Here is a 14,742-nt window from a genome sequence, read left to right as displayed (position 1 = left end):
ACTTGCAAGGAAAACCCTTTAATGTTGGGCTTTCCTTAAATACAACAGAAAGCCTGCAGCTTTCCCATGATGCCTGTAAGATAAGAACAGCAGTGGGGGTAGGGGACGTTCCATCGGGGCAGCGCTGCACCTCCTGGCTCTGGCTCACGGTGGGCTTACTGGAGGCAGCAGCAAGGAGGCAGTTCCCGGCGTGCAGGGGCACAGGCAGGCGGGCACACAGCCCTGAGCAGACAAGCAGTGACCCCTGCACCCAGCTAGATGGGGTACCCCCTCCCTGGAAGCTGAGGGCATCAGTGGAGCCTCAGGCTGGGACCAGCCGCAACTTTGCCTCAGTGACTCTAGGCCATTCCAGGCATCAGTTTCCCCAGCTGTAAGGCGAGGCATTAGGCAGGAGTGGGTGGCCCTGGCCAGCGTCCTAGCTGCCTGGCATCTGTATCAGGGAGGACTGAGAAGCTGCCAGGAGAGGCTGTGCTAGCGCAGGGCAGGGCCGGCCCAACAGCTGACGAGGAACATGCTAAACACAGAGGGCAGAGCAGGTAAGGGGACGCCTGCCAGCCAGGCCACGAACGGGCGGCTCTAAGGGGGTACAGAGGCCTGTGGTGCTTTAGGCCCAGAAAGGGCAAGGACCAGCCCAAGGTCACAGAGCATGGCCCTGGTGGGCACTGAGGGGTGCGAGTGGCCAAGGGCACCCCAGCAGGAAGCCTGCTGCCTCTCCAGAAGCCCCTGTGCTACCTGGTCTGGTCCCTCCAGGCCACAAGGCTACCCTCCCGCCCAGCCTGCCTGGGGAGGAGCCAGTGCCCCGTTCTCTGCCAGCAAATGCCTCCCTTCCTTCCGCCTCCAGATCCAGCCTGTGACCACCCAGGCTCTGCCCCAGGCCTGCGTCCACCTCGGCAGGAGCCAGAGGGGGTTGCCTGGCAGGCGCTGCTCTGACCCTTCGGGAGTGACCGCTGCACCTGAACCATGCCCAGGCCCTGTGTACCCAGGATGCTCTGGCCTGGCCCTGCCTCGTCCCTTGCAGCAGTGCCAGCCAGGATCCAGGCTTAGGAGGCACGTGGGTCCCTCTGCTCCAGGCGCTACCCTCCCCTACCCAGGCCCATGTGTGGCCTCGCTGTGGGACAGGGCGGGACTCCCTTTTGCCCACCCATCCTCACCTTGAGGGCAGAGCTGGGTCAGATTGCTGATGCCGCTCCCTCCCTCTGCCTAGCGTGGAGCCCAGTAGAGGGGTGTCAATAACTGGGGGGCCCAGCAGGTGAAAGGGGGTGGGCCAGGCTGGTCAAGAGGCCCCTCCAGCTGGAAGAGAGCACGGCCCAGCCTGCCATCTCTGCATTGCCCCCAGGCCCAGGATGATGGCCGGGGCAGGCAGGGTGTGAAGGTGGCAATCATTGGTCTTTGGTGACATCGCTGAGCCCACTCTCCATGCGGAGCAGCTGGCTGCTGGCCTCGTTGTAGGAGATCCAGTGCTGCAGGTCCGCCGGCAGCTCAGGGGACTCCACCTGCAAGGGACAGAAAGGGAGACCCAGCCAAGCTGCTGCCTTTCCACCTCTGGGCTGCTGCCCACATTGCTCCCCAGCCCGTGACCTTCCAGGAGTCCCTGCCCCGCCACCTGCCAGGCTGTGCCCATGCCTCCCCAGGCCCTGCATGCTTGTGCTACCCCCGCATACCCACCTTGACACGGACCCACCTGTGCCAGGCCCATCTACCCTAGGGGCCATCCCCAGAACCCAGCCAGAAGCTTGAGAAGTTGGCACATTCGGAAGGGCAGATAGGAAATCCAGAGGCCTCAGGGTGACAGGGGACAGAGGAACGGAGGGCCAGCATGGAGCCCTCCTCTGGGAAGGCACCAGACAGGGTACCCAGAGGACAGCACTTCATCTCCCAGGGCAGCCCGGGCCTGAGCCCTCCCTCTCAACCCTCTCTGCACAGGGCCACCATGTGGCGATGGGAGCCGGGCTCCAGGCCTCTCCTGAGGGGTCCACAGCCTTGCAGATGGGCGTTGGGAGCTCCCAGGATGAGGGGAGAGGCCAAGCACACGCCCACCCCCACCTCAGGTGAGCAACACACGGAGACAGAGCCCAGACCTTCCCTGCAGATGAGCTGGGACCCCCTGCAAGTCCCAGCAGAGCTGAACCTGGACTCCCCTGGACCACTCCCCTCCCTGCCTAGTTTCAACCTCTCGACCAACACTCACTCCAGCCCAGCTCTTCCTCTCTGGCCACATCACCCCCCGCAAGCCTCTCAGCATGCAGGACCCCGACCTGGCTCAGCCTGCCCCAAACCACACCCACGGCCCTTCCAGCTCATCACAGGGTCTCTGCCGTTCTGGGTCCCAGCCTTCACCTCCCACATGGACCTCACCAACCAGCCATGCCTGATTTCATCACGCTCTCCCGCCCAGAAAAGCAACCCTGCTCCCTATCTCCTCGGCCTCCGCGCCCGGCTCTCAGCCTTGGCAGCCTCCCCCTTGCCCCCCACTCTAGATGCATGAGAGACACACAGAGCCCAGCACGTGGAGGCAGAGAGACATCCAGGCCCTCTAGGGGATTCCTGACCATAACCCAAAAATAACATCGGAAGGTACCCCCAACCATGTGAATGAACTTCCTCCAATAGGCCAGGGCCCTCCAAATTTGACCTGCAACACTAGCTCAGGCCATGAGGCCTTCAACATTAACAATACAGACCTTAAGTCTGACAGGAAACATTTACGATCTATTCCCTCTGAAGCCTGCTGCCGGGAGGCTTCGCCTGCATAATAAAACCTAGGTCTCCACAGCCCTGATCTTAACCCAGACTTGCCTTTCTACTGACAAGAGCTCTCAACCAACTGCCAAACAGAAAACTTTTAAATCTACCTGTGACCTGGAAGTCCTCTTCCGGACGGCATCAACGTGAATCTTACATGCATTGATTGTATGCTCCTGTACCCCCAGCACCTTGGGCACACGTCACCAGGACTGGTACGCCCTTATCCTTGGGCACACGTCACCAGGACTGGTACGTCCTTATCCTTGGGCACACGTCACCAGGGCTGGTACGTCCTTATCCTTGGGCACACGTCACCAGGACTGGTATGTCCTTATCCTTGGGCACACGTCACCAGGACTGGTACGTCCTTATCCGTGGGCACACGTCACCAGGACTGGTACGTCCTTATCCTTGGCAAAAGAAACTTTCTAAATCGACTGAGACCTATCTCGGATGCTTTTTGGTCCACATGACTCAACAGAAACAGACCAGGGAGCAGTGCCCTGTGGCCTGCTGTGCAGCTTTGGGCAGTACCACAGCTCCTCTGAGCCCCCATCTCCCCACCCCTGACACGACCTCTCAGCGTCAGGGGCGTTTCAATCAGAGCGACTCCATTTTGACTGAGAGGTAGGAAAATCAGGCATTCCGGGCCTCAAATGTTTATGGTTAAGGAGACAAATTAATAACGTTTACTGAACAGACCCAGACTTGGGAGCGTCCAGATATCCCACTATCTGGAGAACGAAGGCGTTCCTATTTTTGCTTTAAAAGATAGTAACATCGATTCTTGCAAAACTGAGTAATTAAGAAAATTAAACCTTTAACACACATCCCCATAAATGCAAGCAGTGCGCCTGGGGCGGAGCGTCCTACAGTGTCTACGGAGCAGCTATGCTTTCACCACTGCACTTTCTTAACAAACCTGCTTTCACTTTGCACTGCGGAATCGCCCTGAATCCTCTCCTACGAGAGATCCAAGAACCCTCTCTTGAGGTCTGGATCAGCCCTTCCTGTAACATCAGGACTGAGGTGAGACTTTGACCCTCCTCTGCTCCGGAGGCACCTGTCAGAGACCGCGGAGGGCAGTGCTCTGCCTAAAGGCACACCAGGGGTGGGCAGGCCCTGGCTTCCTGCCTGGATGCTCCTGGCAGCTTTTCAGGCATCTGCTCTGGCGACATCGGCCCGGTGACCGTCCCCAGGGCCCCAGTTCCATGCTGCAGGGGCGGTTCTGCCCTGCCGAAAGGAGCGAGCCCTGGTGAGGTGCGTGGCCCACCTCTCTCCAACTGCAGAAAGGCCAAAAGGCTTGCAGCTCCCCGGCTCAGCCCTTCGACCCCAACCCAGGCGGCCAGGACCCAGCCCTAAGCTGTGTGAAAGGGGGCCTCAGGTCCTCGGGAAGTCCCAGAAACCTCCTCTAACTGATCACCCCTCCAGCGCACGTTCAGGATCAAGCACCAGAGAGGAAGGTCAGCACTCCAGCCACAGCACAGCATCCGGACTTAGGGTCTCCGCAGCGAGCGGAGGGGTCGACAGGAAACCATGAGGGACCAGGTTGAGAAAGAACAGGTGGGAAGCACGGTAAGTCCGAATGAAGAGCTGATTCGGGGACCCCAGGGACCCCCAGGAAGAAAGGCATCAGCGAGGAACGCCCCCGGCAGAGAGGGAGGGGCGGGAGCGGTGAGGGGCAGGACGGCAGCAGGACCCGAAAGAGGTGCAAGAGCGGGCCTTCCCCGGGGGAGGGGGCCGGGGACCGGGAGCCCCCGGGGGTCCCGCCAAGGCCGTGCGCCGGGGCCGGGGTCGCTCACCCTGCGCTGGCACAGCTGCTGCACGACGCGCTCGGGCGAGGTCCCCAGCAGGTGCTGCCGGAAGCGCAGCAGCGCGCACACGAAGCCGTCCCGCAGGCTGACGAAGCGCGCCTCCAGGTAGAACGCGCGGCCGTCCCAGCCCAGCAGGCGCGTGCGCACCTCGAAGGGCTCCAGCAGGCGCAGCGCGCGGCGGTAGCGCGCGCACGAGGCCGCCAGCACGGTGTGCGCCCGCAGCCCCCGCAGCGCCCCGAGCACCCCGCAGCGGGTCAGGTGCGCCACGCGCGCGAAGTCGGCCTCGCGCAGGTAGCGCGCGTTGTTCATGTGCAGCAGCAGGTCCAGGTCCGAGGGCAGCACGCGGCCCGCGAAGCGCTGCTCCGCCAGCAGGTCACGGACGCGCGGCTGCAGGAGGCGCGCGCGCAGCACGGCGCACGGGAGGCGCAGCAGGTACCAGCCGTCCAGCAGCGCGAAGACCGCGAGCCCCAGGGCCAGCAGCGCCACCAGCAGCCCCAGCATCGCGGCGGCGGCGGCCGGCGGAGGCGGCGGGGGCGGCGGGGGCGGCGGGGGCGGCGGCGGCGGCGCCCTCCAGGCTTCCTGGGAACTCGCGCTCGCGGCGCGGCCGGAGCGAACCACTGCGCGCGGCCGAGCGAGGGGGAGGTGCCCGAGCCCCGCCCACGCCTGCCGCCCCCCCTCCGCGCCCTGCGTGGTCCGACCCGCTGACCCGGCCAGCGCCTCAGACGCATTTAGGGGGCGGGGCGGGGACGGGGCGCAGGCGGGGCGCACGCTGGGCGTCACAGCGGCACCTGGCGGCCATGCGCGGCGCTGCAGGCACGAGAGTGCCCGGGTGTCCGGGTGCCCGGGCGTCTCCAGCTCCCCAGCAGCGCGCGCCCCTCGCCAGCCCCGCACCAAAGACGGGCCCGGCCCTGGCATCCGGCCCCTCACCTGGGCGCAGTCAAAGGCGCCAGCACCTCCGCAGCCGAAGCCGCGGGACACTCCGTGGAAAATGCGCCCCAGCCCGGTCGCCGGCTGCAGGACCGCAGCCACCGCAGGGCGCCCGCCGCGCTCAGGGAGCGTCGCGCTCTGGTCCCCACGCGCAGTTTCAGCCCCAGCCAGTACCTCCTTTCTCGCCCTAAACTTTCACTCTACACCTCAAAGGTCCCGCCGGCCCTAGGCTCCTCCCAAGCGTTCCCGCCCTTCGTCCCTTTTGAAACCGGATCAACTCAGGGCTGGGCGGGAGGGGAAGAGCCCTGGTGAGCGTAAATGACTCAGCGGTGGACTCGATTGTCGCCAGGCACTGGGGCGCGGGCCCAGCGGACTGTTGGGCAGCTTGGCTGCCCTGTGGTCTATGAGGCTGGGGAAACGCGGCCCAGAGAACGGAGGACCAGCTCCCTGCCAGCCACAGGTTCTAAATGACAGCGGATGCCAGTGACCCGGGATGGGGTCCCGGAATTGCTGGGTTAAACAAGCTCCTGAGTCAGGCCTGGACCTGGGCTCGGGTTCCAGCTTCTGTACCTCCCTCGGAGGAGCTCCTGGTGGAGCACCTGGCTCTGCTCGGTAGCCCCAGGGACAGGGAGCTCACTGCCTATCAGGGTGGCTCCCCCAGCGTGGCTCACACTGTCCCTGTCGTGTCACCTTGTCGTGGCTCGACTCTGAGCCGTCTGTCCCAGGGAGGGGCGGTTCCTTGGGAATCGAGGGACTGAGGACACAGCCGTTGAGACTGTTGGCCATTGCTCAAAGAATGCAGCCTCCTGGTCACCTACATTGTCCCCCCGCCAAGAAAAAGGGTGAAACATTGTGCAATATTTGAAGAGATGTTTTCTGAGCCAAATAGAAGTGACTGTGGCCGGTGACACAGCCTCAGAAGACCCCAGGAGCATGTATCAAGTGGTGAGGCTATGATTTGGTTCTACAGATTTTAAGGAGACCTAAGACATCAGTCAATGCTTGTAGGCTGCACATTGGTTTGGTCTGAACTGGTGTTTCAGGTGAACTCTGGAATGTCCTTGGTCAAGAGGAGGGGCCAATTCAGATGATTGGGGGCTGGGAATTTCATTTTTGGGTTACACCACTGTCCTTTGAGCTCTGGAGCGTCAGTGAAGGTTAGTGAATGAGAGATGAGGGGAGCTTCCAAGGCCTCCCCAGCCCCTACCCCTGCCCCCACTCTGCACATGCATTCCCAGCTTCTGCCCTACCAGCTCCCCTCCTACGCACATGCTGTTCCCCCCTCTTCCATCTTCCCCTTCCTGCGCCCGGAGACTGGGCGAGATCCCCAGGGCTCTCCTTGCACAGGGAACCTCTCCCAGGGTGCAGTGATCTTGCCAAAGTCTCACACAGAGAATCTATGAGCAGGGAATACTTTTGTCCCTGTGGGACCCTGAAGCCAGGGGGCCAGGGCCTGGTTGGCCTCCTATCTGCTGTGTGTCAGGGCCAGAGCAGTGCCAGGCACCCAGCGGTCTTAGTCCACACAAAAGCTGGAGGGACCCACAGCTTCCCCATCACTCACTTGCATCAGTCTAACACAATGGGTCTGGGCAGCTTGGGATGGGTCACTGGCAGCTCATTGGGGGACTTGAAGGAGTCAAGGTCAGATGAGGGACTTCAAATTGCCAGACCTGGCCCTTCCTTGCCGGGGCTTGGGGTGTCCAAGCTTGCAGAGCCGTGCAGGGGGAAGGAGCGAGGCAGGTAGGTGGTGGTGCTCCTGGCTCCCTTGGCTCCGCAGGGATCCCGTGTACGCACCAGTACTGACATCACTTCCAGAGACAGGCCTGCAGTCTGAGTTCTGGGGGCCACCACCTGGGTTCCAGGCTCCAGGTGAGGAGGAGCAAAGGCTCAGGGCACTGCCCAGGGGAACACTGCAAGAGAACTGAGTGTGGGACCCGCCCCAGCCCTCGGCCTCACCTCCCTCCCTGCAGGGTGAGTTCTGTAGGTCCTCCTGGCAGCAGCTTCTCTGAAATGCCCACAGATATTACACTACGGTTTGGGCATATGAGCACTGCACTTTCTTTTTCTGTTTGGTGTTTCTATCATTTCTAAAGATGGGCCACTGGGTCGCATTGCTTTGAAAAGTAACCACTGGCCATTGTAGGACTCCAGTTTCTGAATTAGGACATCCAGGCTTTGCCCAAACCTGTCATACACAGATAGAAGGAAAGACTCCTGCAAATCTGGGAGTCCTTCCTCAGATTTTAGGGTTTCATAGGCTTCTACCCAGTGGGATGGTTGTTTTTCTCCACACTTGAGTGGGTTTAACTATGAGGCCAAAGCTTAGGATCTAAACCCGGCAGAAGCCAGCCATCCATAGAAAGCCGTGCAGCTCTGTTCTACCACCAGGGACTGATAGTGAAGCAATGACCTGCTTTCAGTCTGGGGCAAGCATCCTGGCTTCTGGCGTAAGTCTGTACCCTGGGTATGTATCCAAGCTGTGTATGGGAGATCTGGGGCTTTAAGGGGAAGACCTTATATCCCCATTCAGCCAAGAAATTTAAGGTTTTAATAGTATTTTCTTAAAAACTATGGAAGCCCTCACTAGCAATAAGCAAGTCATCCACATAACTGCAGTACGTTTCCACTTGCAAGTTTAAGATGTCTGAAGTATTTTGCCAGGGCCTGCCCAGAGAGGTAGGAGCTATCCTGAAACCCCTGGGGTAGCACTGTACATTGGGAAGTTTCCTGGGTCTCTGGATCTTTCTATTCAAAGGCAAAAATATAGGAGAATTTGGGATGCAATGGGATACAAAAGAAGGTGTCCTCTCAAACCAGCACTGCATGGAACTGAGTGTGCACAGGACCTGAGAGAGGAGTGTGGGTAGACTGGAAACTAGGACGACTGGGAACAACTGAGTCATTCCCTGCCCTAAGGTCCTGAACAAACCGGCATTCCCCATTCGGTTTGTCCATGGGCAGGACTGGGATATTACAAGGTGACTGGCAGGGCTGAATAAGCCTGTGCTGTAGTAATTTTTCCAGGAGGAGCTGTGTCCCCTGTAGGGCCTCTGGCCTCACAGGGTATTTGGGGCTTGCATGGGTGGGGTATGCTTGGCTTAAATTTTATCTTAATAGGCTCTGCATTGATGGCTTGTTCCAGAGTGCTGGCATCACGTACAAACTTTGCCACTTGAGCCAATATCTCTCCCAGGACGGGGGGCAGCTTCTGACCTTTGGGAGCAAAAAGGGCCAATAAGTGGATTCCCTTCTCTGGAGGCACTGAGACTTAACTGCATTCCCCTGGAGGGAAACTGAGGCTCCCAGGACAGTCACGGACATATAGGAAATAACGAGTAATAGCCTTAAATCCAATTTCACAAGTCAAAGGAAAGGCAAATCATTTTACCTTCTCCTGGCCATCTGTTCCCATCACCATACCGTTGGCATTGCAGAGGTCCCACAGGTTGGGTCAGGACAGAGTAGGTTGTCCCAGTATCAAATAGTTAATTCAGGTTTCCTACTTGCCACGTTGAGAGTGACCTGAGGCTTTGCAGTGGTGATGCCGATAGAAATCTTGGGGGCTGCAGCCGGCCGAGCACGTGGAGCTGGAGCGCTCCATCGAGCAGAGAGCGTGGCCTTTTCATCCAAGAGTCTAGCATTGAGAGGACTGGGTTGGGGAGATTCATTCTGTCATGACTTCCCAGGATAGAATGAACAGTCCCTTTCCCAGTGCCCCTCCTTCTTATAATAAGAACACTGGTTGTGCCTTAGTCCTCTTCCTGCTGGTTGAGACCCTGCCACCCCTTGTTTGGAGTGTTTCTGTTGCCTAGGGTCACCTTGAGGCAGACCTGTAATTGTGGCAGCCAAAATGTGTGTCTTCTTTTTCATTCTCTCATCCTTTTCTTCCTCCTTTGCCTGGTCCTTATTGTTAAAAACCTTAAAGGCCCCCACTATCCATGTCACCTGAGGTGTCCTGGGGTACGCTTCCAGTTTCTGAAGCTTTCTCCAAATGCCTGGTGGAGCGTGAGTTATGAAATGCATGGTAGTTGTTGTTCATTTTTATAAGAAGCCGTCAAACTGTTTTTCATAGTGGCTGTACCATTTTAAATTTTCACCAGCTGTGTATCAGGGATCCAGCTACTCTGCATCCTTTTCAGGATTCAGCGTTGTCACTATTTTTTATTCTAGCCACTCTCATAGGTATGTGGTGATAGCTCATTGTGACTTAAATCTGCATTTTATAAAGGATAAGGATGTTGAATATTTTTTAATGTGCTTATTTGCCACCTATATCTGCTTGCTGATGAAATGTCTGTTTATATGCCTGGCCCATGTTCTTACTGATGTATTTTTTTTTCCTGTTGAGTTTTAAGAGTTCTTTATATGTTTTAGATAAAACTTCTTTGTCAGATTGTGGCTTGTAAATACTTTCTCCTAGTATGTAGCTTGTCTTTTCATCCTAATAACAGAGGCAATAGCAAAGCAAAGGTTTTAATTTTGGTGAAGTCCGGTCAATCAATTGCCCCTTCTATGGATTCAGTTTTTTGTGTCAACTTTAGGAACGCTTTACCTAGCCCTCAATGGTATCTCTTTATGTTTTTAATCTGGAGATTTCATCTTTTTTATTCCTGATCTTGATCATTTGTACCTTTTTAGTCATGATCAGTCTTTCTAGGGATTTATAAGTTTTATTAGATTTTTCAAATAAACTTTTATTTTGATTTTTTGGTGAATTTTCTTTTATTAGTTTGAATTTCTTCTTTCTGTGGATATATTTGCTATCCTCTTTCTAATTTCTTGAAGTAGATACTCAGATCTCTGTCTTTCAGACTTTTCCCCATTAGTATATGATTTTTAGCTCACAAATTTCTCTTATCACTATACCATAAGTAGTAATAGGTAATATAAATAGTATAATTTTTTTTGGAGAAAGGGTCTCACTATGGCACCCAGGCCGGAGTACAGTGGCATGACCATGGCTCACTGCAGCCTTGACCTCCTGGGCTCATATGGTCCTCCCACCTCCACAGCAGCTGGGACTACAAGTATGTGTCACCACACCTGGCCAGTTTTAACATTTTTTGTAGAGATGGGCTCTCACTATGTTGCCCAGCCTGCTAATTCATGGGCTCAAGCAATCCTCTTACCTCACCCTCCCAAAGTACTGAAATTACTGGCATGAGTCACTGTACCCTGCCTCAGTATAATTTAATACAAATATTTCCCAACTTCCTTTGTGACTGTCTTCTGAGACTTAGGATATTCATAAATTTATTTCTTAACTTCCAAACCTTTGGGGATATTTTCTTTTTTTGGTGTAAGTTTTATATTTAATTGCACTATGGTCAAAAACATGCTACATGATTTCAAGTTATTGGCATTGCTGAGATTTGCTTTATTCCCAGCATATGGACAAAAATCGATAGACATTCCATGTACATCTGAAAAAGTTGTGACTCTTCAGCTGTTTGGTACAGTGCACTGTATATGTTAGTGGGCCAAGGTTGTTAACTGTGTTCAAATATCTTTATTAATTTGCAGAATCGTTCCATCACACACTGAAAGAAGTCTGTGGAAATTTACCGTTTCATCTTTTGTTTCTGTTAATGTTTGCTTTATGTATATTGAGGCTATGTTAGTAGATACATACACATTTAGAATTATTGTAGCCACCTGTCGGATTTATGCTTTATGCAATCGTGACATTGCATAGTTATAGTAATAGTAATGTTTTTTGTATCAACATTGCTTTTGTCTGACAGCAGAAACTCTACCAGGTTCTTTTGCTGTTTGCGTGGTGTTGACTCAGTTTACCTGCGTTGACTCAGCTCCACACCAGCCTTCCCCACTCCACCTCTGTGTCTGGCCCTAGGCGGCAACCCCGTTTCTGTCCGGCCAGCTGGTGCCAAGCTAAATTCTCCCACTAGGGGCACCACAGAAAGCTCAGGGGGCTGGGAAGGATGGGGGATGTGCTCCTGGTTGGTTTCCAGTTTCTTTCCCAGACTTCCGGTCTACCCGCCACTGGGACCACGTGTCCTCTGTATGCTGCTGGTTCACCCAGCAGGGGAACTTCCCTCTCTTGCTGCTAAAACTGGGCTGCAGGTTTCCCGCTCCACAGAACCAGCTTCATCTCCCCGCTAGAGACCTCAGACCACTGCTGGGGACACCCCACCTGGGCGCCCGCCGGCCACAGGCCCTTCCAGCTCAGACCCCAGTAGCAGCTGTCATCCATCTGCAGAGGCCGCGCCCCAGTGTGGCAGCCACTCTGGGGCACCTGGGGAGTGCCTCAGTTTCATGAATTCCAGCTTATTAATTTTGTTAATTCTCCCCTTTGTACCCCAGAACAAGTGGTGGTAGCTGCCTTTCATGGTTGCTATTTCCCTGATACGTAGGCTGGCAAACCAAAACCTGAGACTGCAGCCAGCTGCAGTCCTGTGGTTGTACAACCTGTGAGCTAAGAATGTTCTTTATTTATTAAGGAGACTATTAATAAGTAAATAATAAGCAATAACTGCTATAGTATCTAAGTATGATTTTTTTTGTCCTTAAAGCGTCTTCCATGGACATATATGAAATTCAAATACGTTTTAATGGGACACAACTATTTTAATTCATTTTCATATTTATTGCCTCTTAGCACAATGATTGAGGCTTAGAATACTTTAACTCCTTTCATCCCTCTTTTACCTTCTGTTTACTGTGGTCACATACAATTCTTCACGCTATTTATATTCATTGTATTAAATCTGCTGTATAATTCTTCTATGTATTATATCCCTGAAGACCTTGTTATTATTGTCTTATCCAATAGATTTTCATTTATATTGACTAATATTCTTTGCATTGCTTATGGTTGAGATCATTTTTCATCTACCTTTTGGATTTCGTTTAAGTGGTCTGATGGTGATAAATTCCATTAGAGAGTGTTTCTTTCACTTTGTCTTTACTTTTGAGTTTTGAAGTGTATTTTGTTTTATAGAACACTCTAGATTGGCAGTGATTTTCTTCCGGCAGTTTCACAATGTCTTTCCGTTGTCTTCTCTCATTGCTTGCTTTCTCTCTTTGGAACTCAGGGATGGGTCTTATTGTTGCTCCCCCTCCTGTCAGATGAGCAGTGGCATCAGATTCTCATAGGAGCACAAACCCTATTGTGAACTGTGCATGTGAGGGGTCTAGGCTGCACGCTCCTTATGAGAATCGGATGATCTGAGGTGGAGCTGTTTCATCCCGACACCATCCTCCTATCTCATCCATGGAAACATTGTCTTCCACGAAACAGGTCCCTGGTACCAAAAATGTTGGGGACTGCTGTCGTATAGGGAAGGGTGAAGAAATGGAGTCAATGATTACATCTCCTTGTATACAACTGTGCCAGACCTTGTCTGCACGTCCCAGATACCAAGCCTTTTTCTGTATTTTCCATTCTCATTTTAAATGTGATCTTCAGTCTGATGGTGCCTAGTTACCACTCTTCTGTTTACTCTTCCTTTCTCTGATTGGCCAATATGCTGTTAACTTGGCTGAATTGTGCTTATGTTGTAGCCCTTTGGGAAGGAAGAACTTATAAGCAATGAGATAGAGTGTTTGGCAGAATAAATCTCTAAGCAGAGTGTTGAGGGTGTGACATGGCTTCTCTTTACTGCTTATAGTGAAATGCAAGAAAAGAGTCATGAATTAAAGACAGAATTTATAACCAAAAGGGAAGCAAAACTTGAATGTCTGGAAAATTCTCAGCCTAACCATATTGTAAAGAATGTGAAAGTGTGTCCAGCAGAGACGTGGAAGGTGTGGCCAAGCAAATGTTTGATAAGGAGGTTAGCGTGGATAGACGGAGACTGTATGTTACTCATCAGGACAATGGAGGAATGATCTGGAGGGCATTTCTGAGACTTTCATGGATGTCTCACCCACCACTAGTCCAGAATGCCAGGGTCTTGGGAGCAGAACGATTTCAAGGCTTTGCTCCCTGCATTTCTGCAGCGCTGGGCCTGCACTGCCTGTTCCAGCTGTGGCTCACGCAGGCCCCGGACCAGCTCAGAGTGCCCCCTGGAGGGCATATGTGGTAAACCTGGGCAACATCTGTACAGTAACATTGCCACACAAGCTTTGGAGGCATGGTTACCTCCACCTGGATTTCAAAGGATGCCTCAGACAGACTTAAGGCACAGGCAGAGAACAGCCGCAGGGGTGGCAGGAGTCACTGGAGAGAGCAGTACCCAGTGACATCATAAAAGCAGGGCTGCCACAAAGACCCCAGGCCAGCAGAGCCACCAGCATGCAAGCCCAGCCTGCAAGAGGGGCAGCTAGCACAGCCAGGAGGGCAGGGCTGCAGGGCTGCCACAAACCTTGAGGGTTCAAGCCCCACCCCAATGTGTCCAGAAGGTGGAGCATGGATTAAAAAATATTTTGGAGACTTAAGATACAATGTTTGCCCTGTTGGGTTTTGGACTTGATCAGGGCCTGTGACTCCCTCCTTCCTATTCCTCCATGTTGAAATAAGCATGTTTATCCTATACTTGTCCCACCATGGTTTTTGGAAGCATGTAACTTGTTTCATTTTGCATGTTCATGGCTGGAGAGAAATGTGCCTCATAATAAATCTTACTTGAGTCTTATCCATATCTGTTTCAAGTGATATTTAGGTAAGACTTTGGATTTTAGACTTTTGAGTTGATGCTGGAACTATGTTAAGACTTAACTGCAGTGGCTCACTCCTGTAATCCCAGCACTTTGGGAGGCTGAGGTGGGCAGATCACCTGGGGTCAGGAGTTCAAGACCAGCCTGGCTAACATGACAAAAGCCTATCTCTACTAAAAGTACAAAAGTACAAAAATGAGCTGGGTGTGGTGGTGGGCGGCTGTAATCCCAGCTGCTCAGGAGGCTGAGGCAGGAGAATAGCTTGAACCCAGGAGACAGAGGTTGCAGTGAGCCGAGATCTCGCCACTGCACTTCAGCCTGGGTGACAGGAACAAAACTCCATCTCAAAAAACAACAAAAAAAAGAGGTGCAAGCTTTTGGGAGGCAACCCTCATGAATGTGATTCACGCCTTTATGAAAGAAACTGAAGGGAGTGTCTCTGCCACTTTAGGTATTTACAGCGACACACAGAAGATGACATCTGTGAGGAACAGGCCTTCACCAGACACCACATCTGTTGGCATCTTGATCTGGGACTTGCCTGTCTCCAGAACTGTGAGCAATACATTTCCGTTCTTTACAAATTAATCAGTCTAAGGGATTCTGTTATAGGTGGCTGTCTAATGGGGCAGATTAT

At 53.6% G+C, this 14,742-nt stretch overlaps 1 protein-coding gene across 1 annotated transcript; it reads right to left on the bottom strand.

The window, feature by feature from the left end:
- THEM6 (thioesterase superfamily member 6) lies at positions 1-5,197 on the bottom strand. The gene is made up of 2 exons (XM_017511475.2): positions 4,548-5,197; positions 1-1,493 (listed from the first exon to the last, which is right to left on the bottom strand). The coding sequence occupies exons 1-2, from the start codon at positions 5,058-5,060 to the stop codon at positions 1,380-1,382; spliced, it is 627 nt and encodes a 208-aa protein (XP_017366964.1). The 5' UTR covers positions 5,061-5,197; the 3' UTR covers positions 1-1,379.
- Between the last annotated feature and the right edge of the window lie 9,545 nt (positions 5,198-14,742).

Source organism: Cebus imitator, unplaced genomic scaffold, assembly GCF_001604975.1.
Source record: "Cebus imitator isolate Cc_AM_T3 unplaced genomic scaffold, Cebus_imitator-1.0 Scaffold449, whole genome shotgun sequence".
Taxonomy (NCBI): Eukaryota; Metazoa; Chordata; class Mammalia; order Primates; family Cebidae; genus Cebus; species Cebus imitator.
Note: the sequence above shows the minus strand (reverse complement) of the source record. Positions and strands in the feature narration are given on the sequence as shown.

Coding starts and splice junctions, on each gene's coding strand:
- THEM6 (XM_017511475.2), bottom strand. CDS start 5,060: ATGCTGGGGCTGCTGGTGGCGCTGCTGGCCCTGGGGCTCGCGGTCTTC. Junction 1,494..4,547: donor AGCAGCTGTGCCAGCGCAGG/GTGAGCGACCCC, acceptor TGTCCCTTGCAG/GTGGAGTCCCCTGAGCTGCC.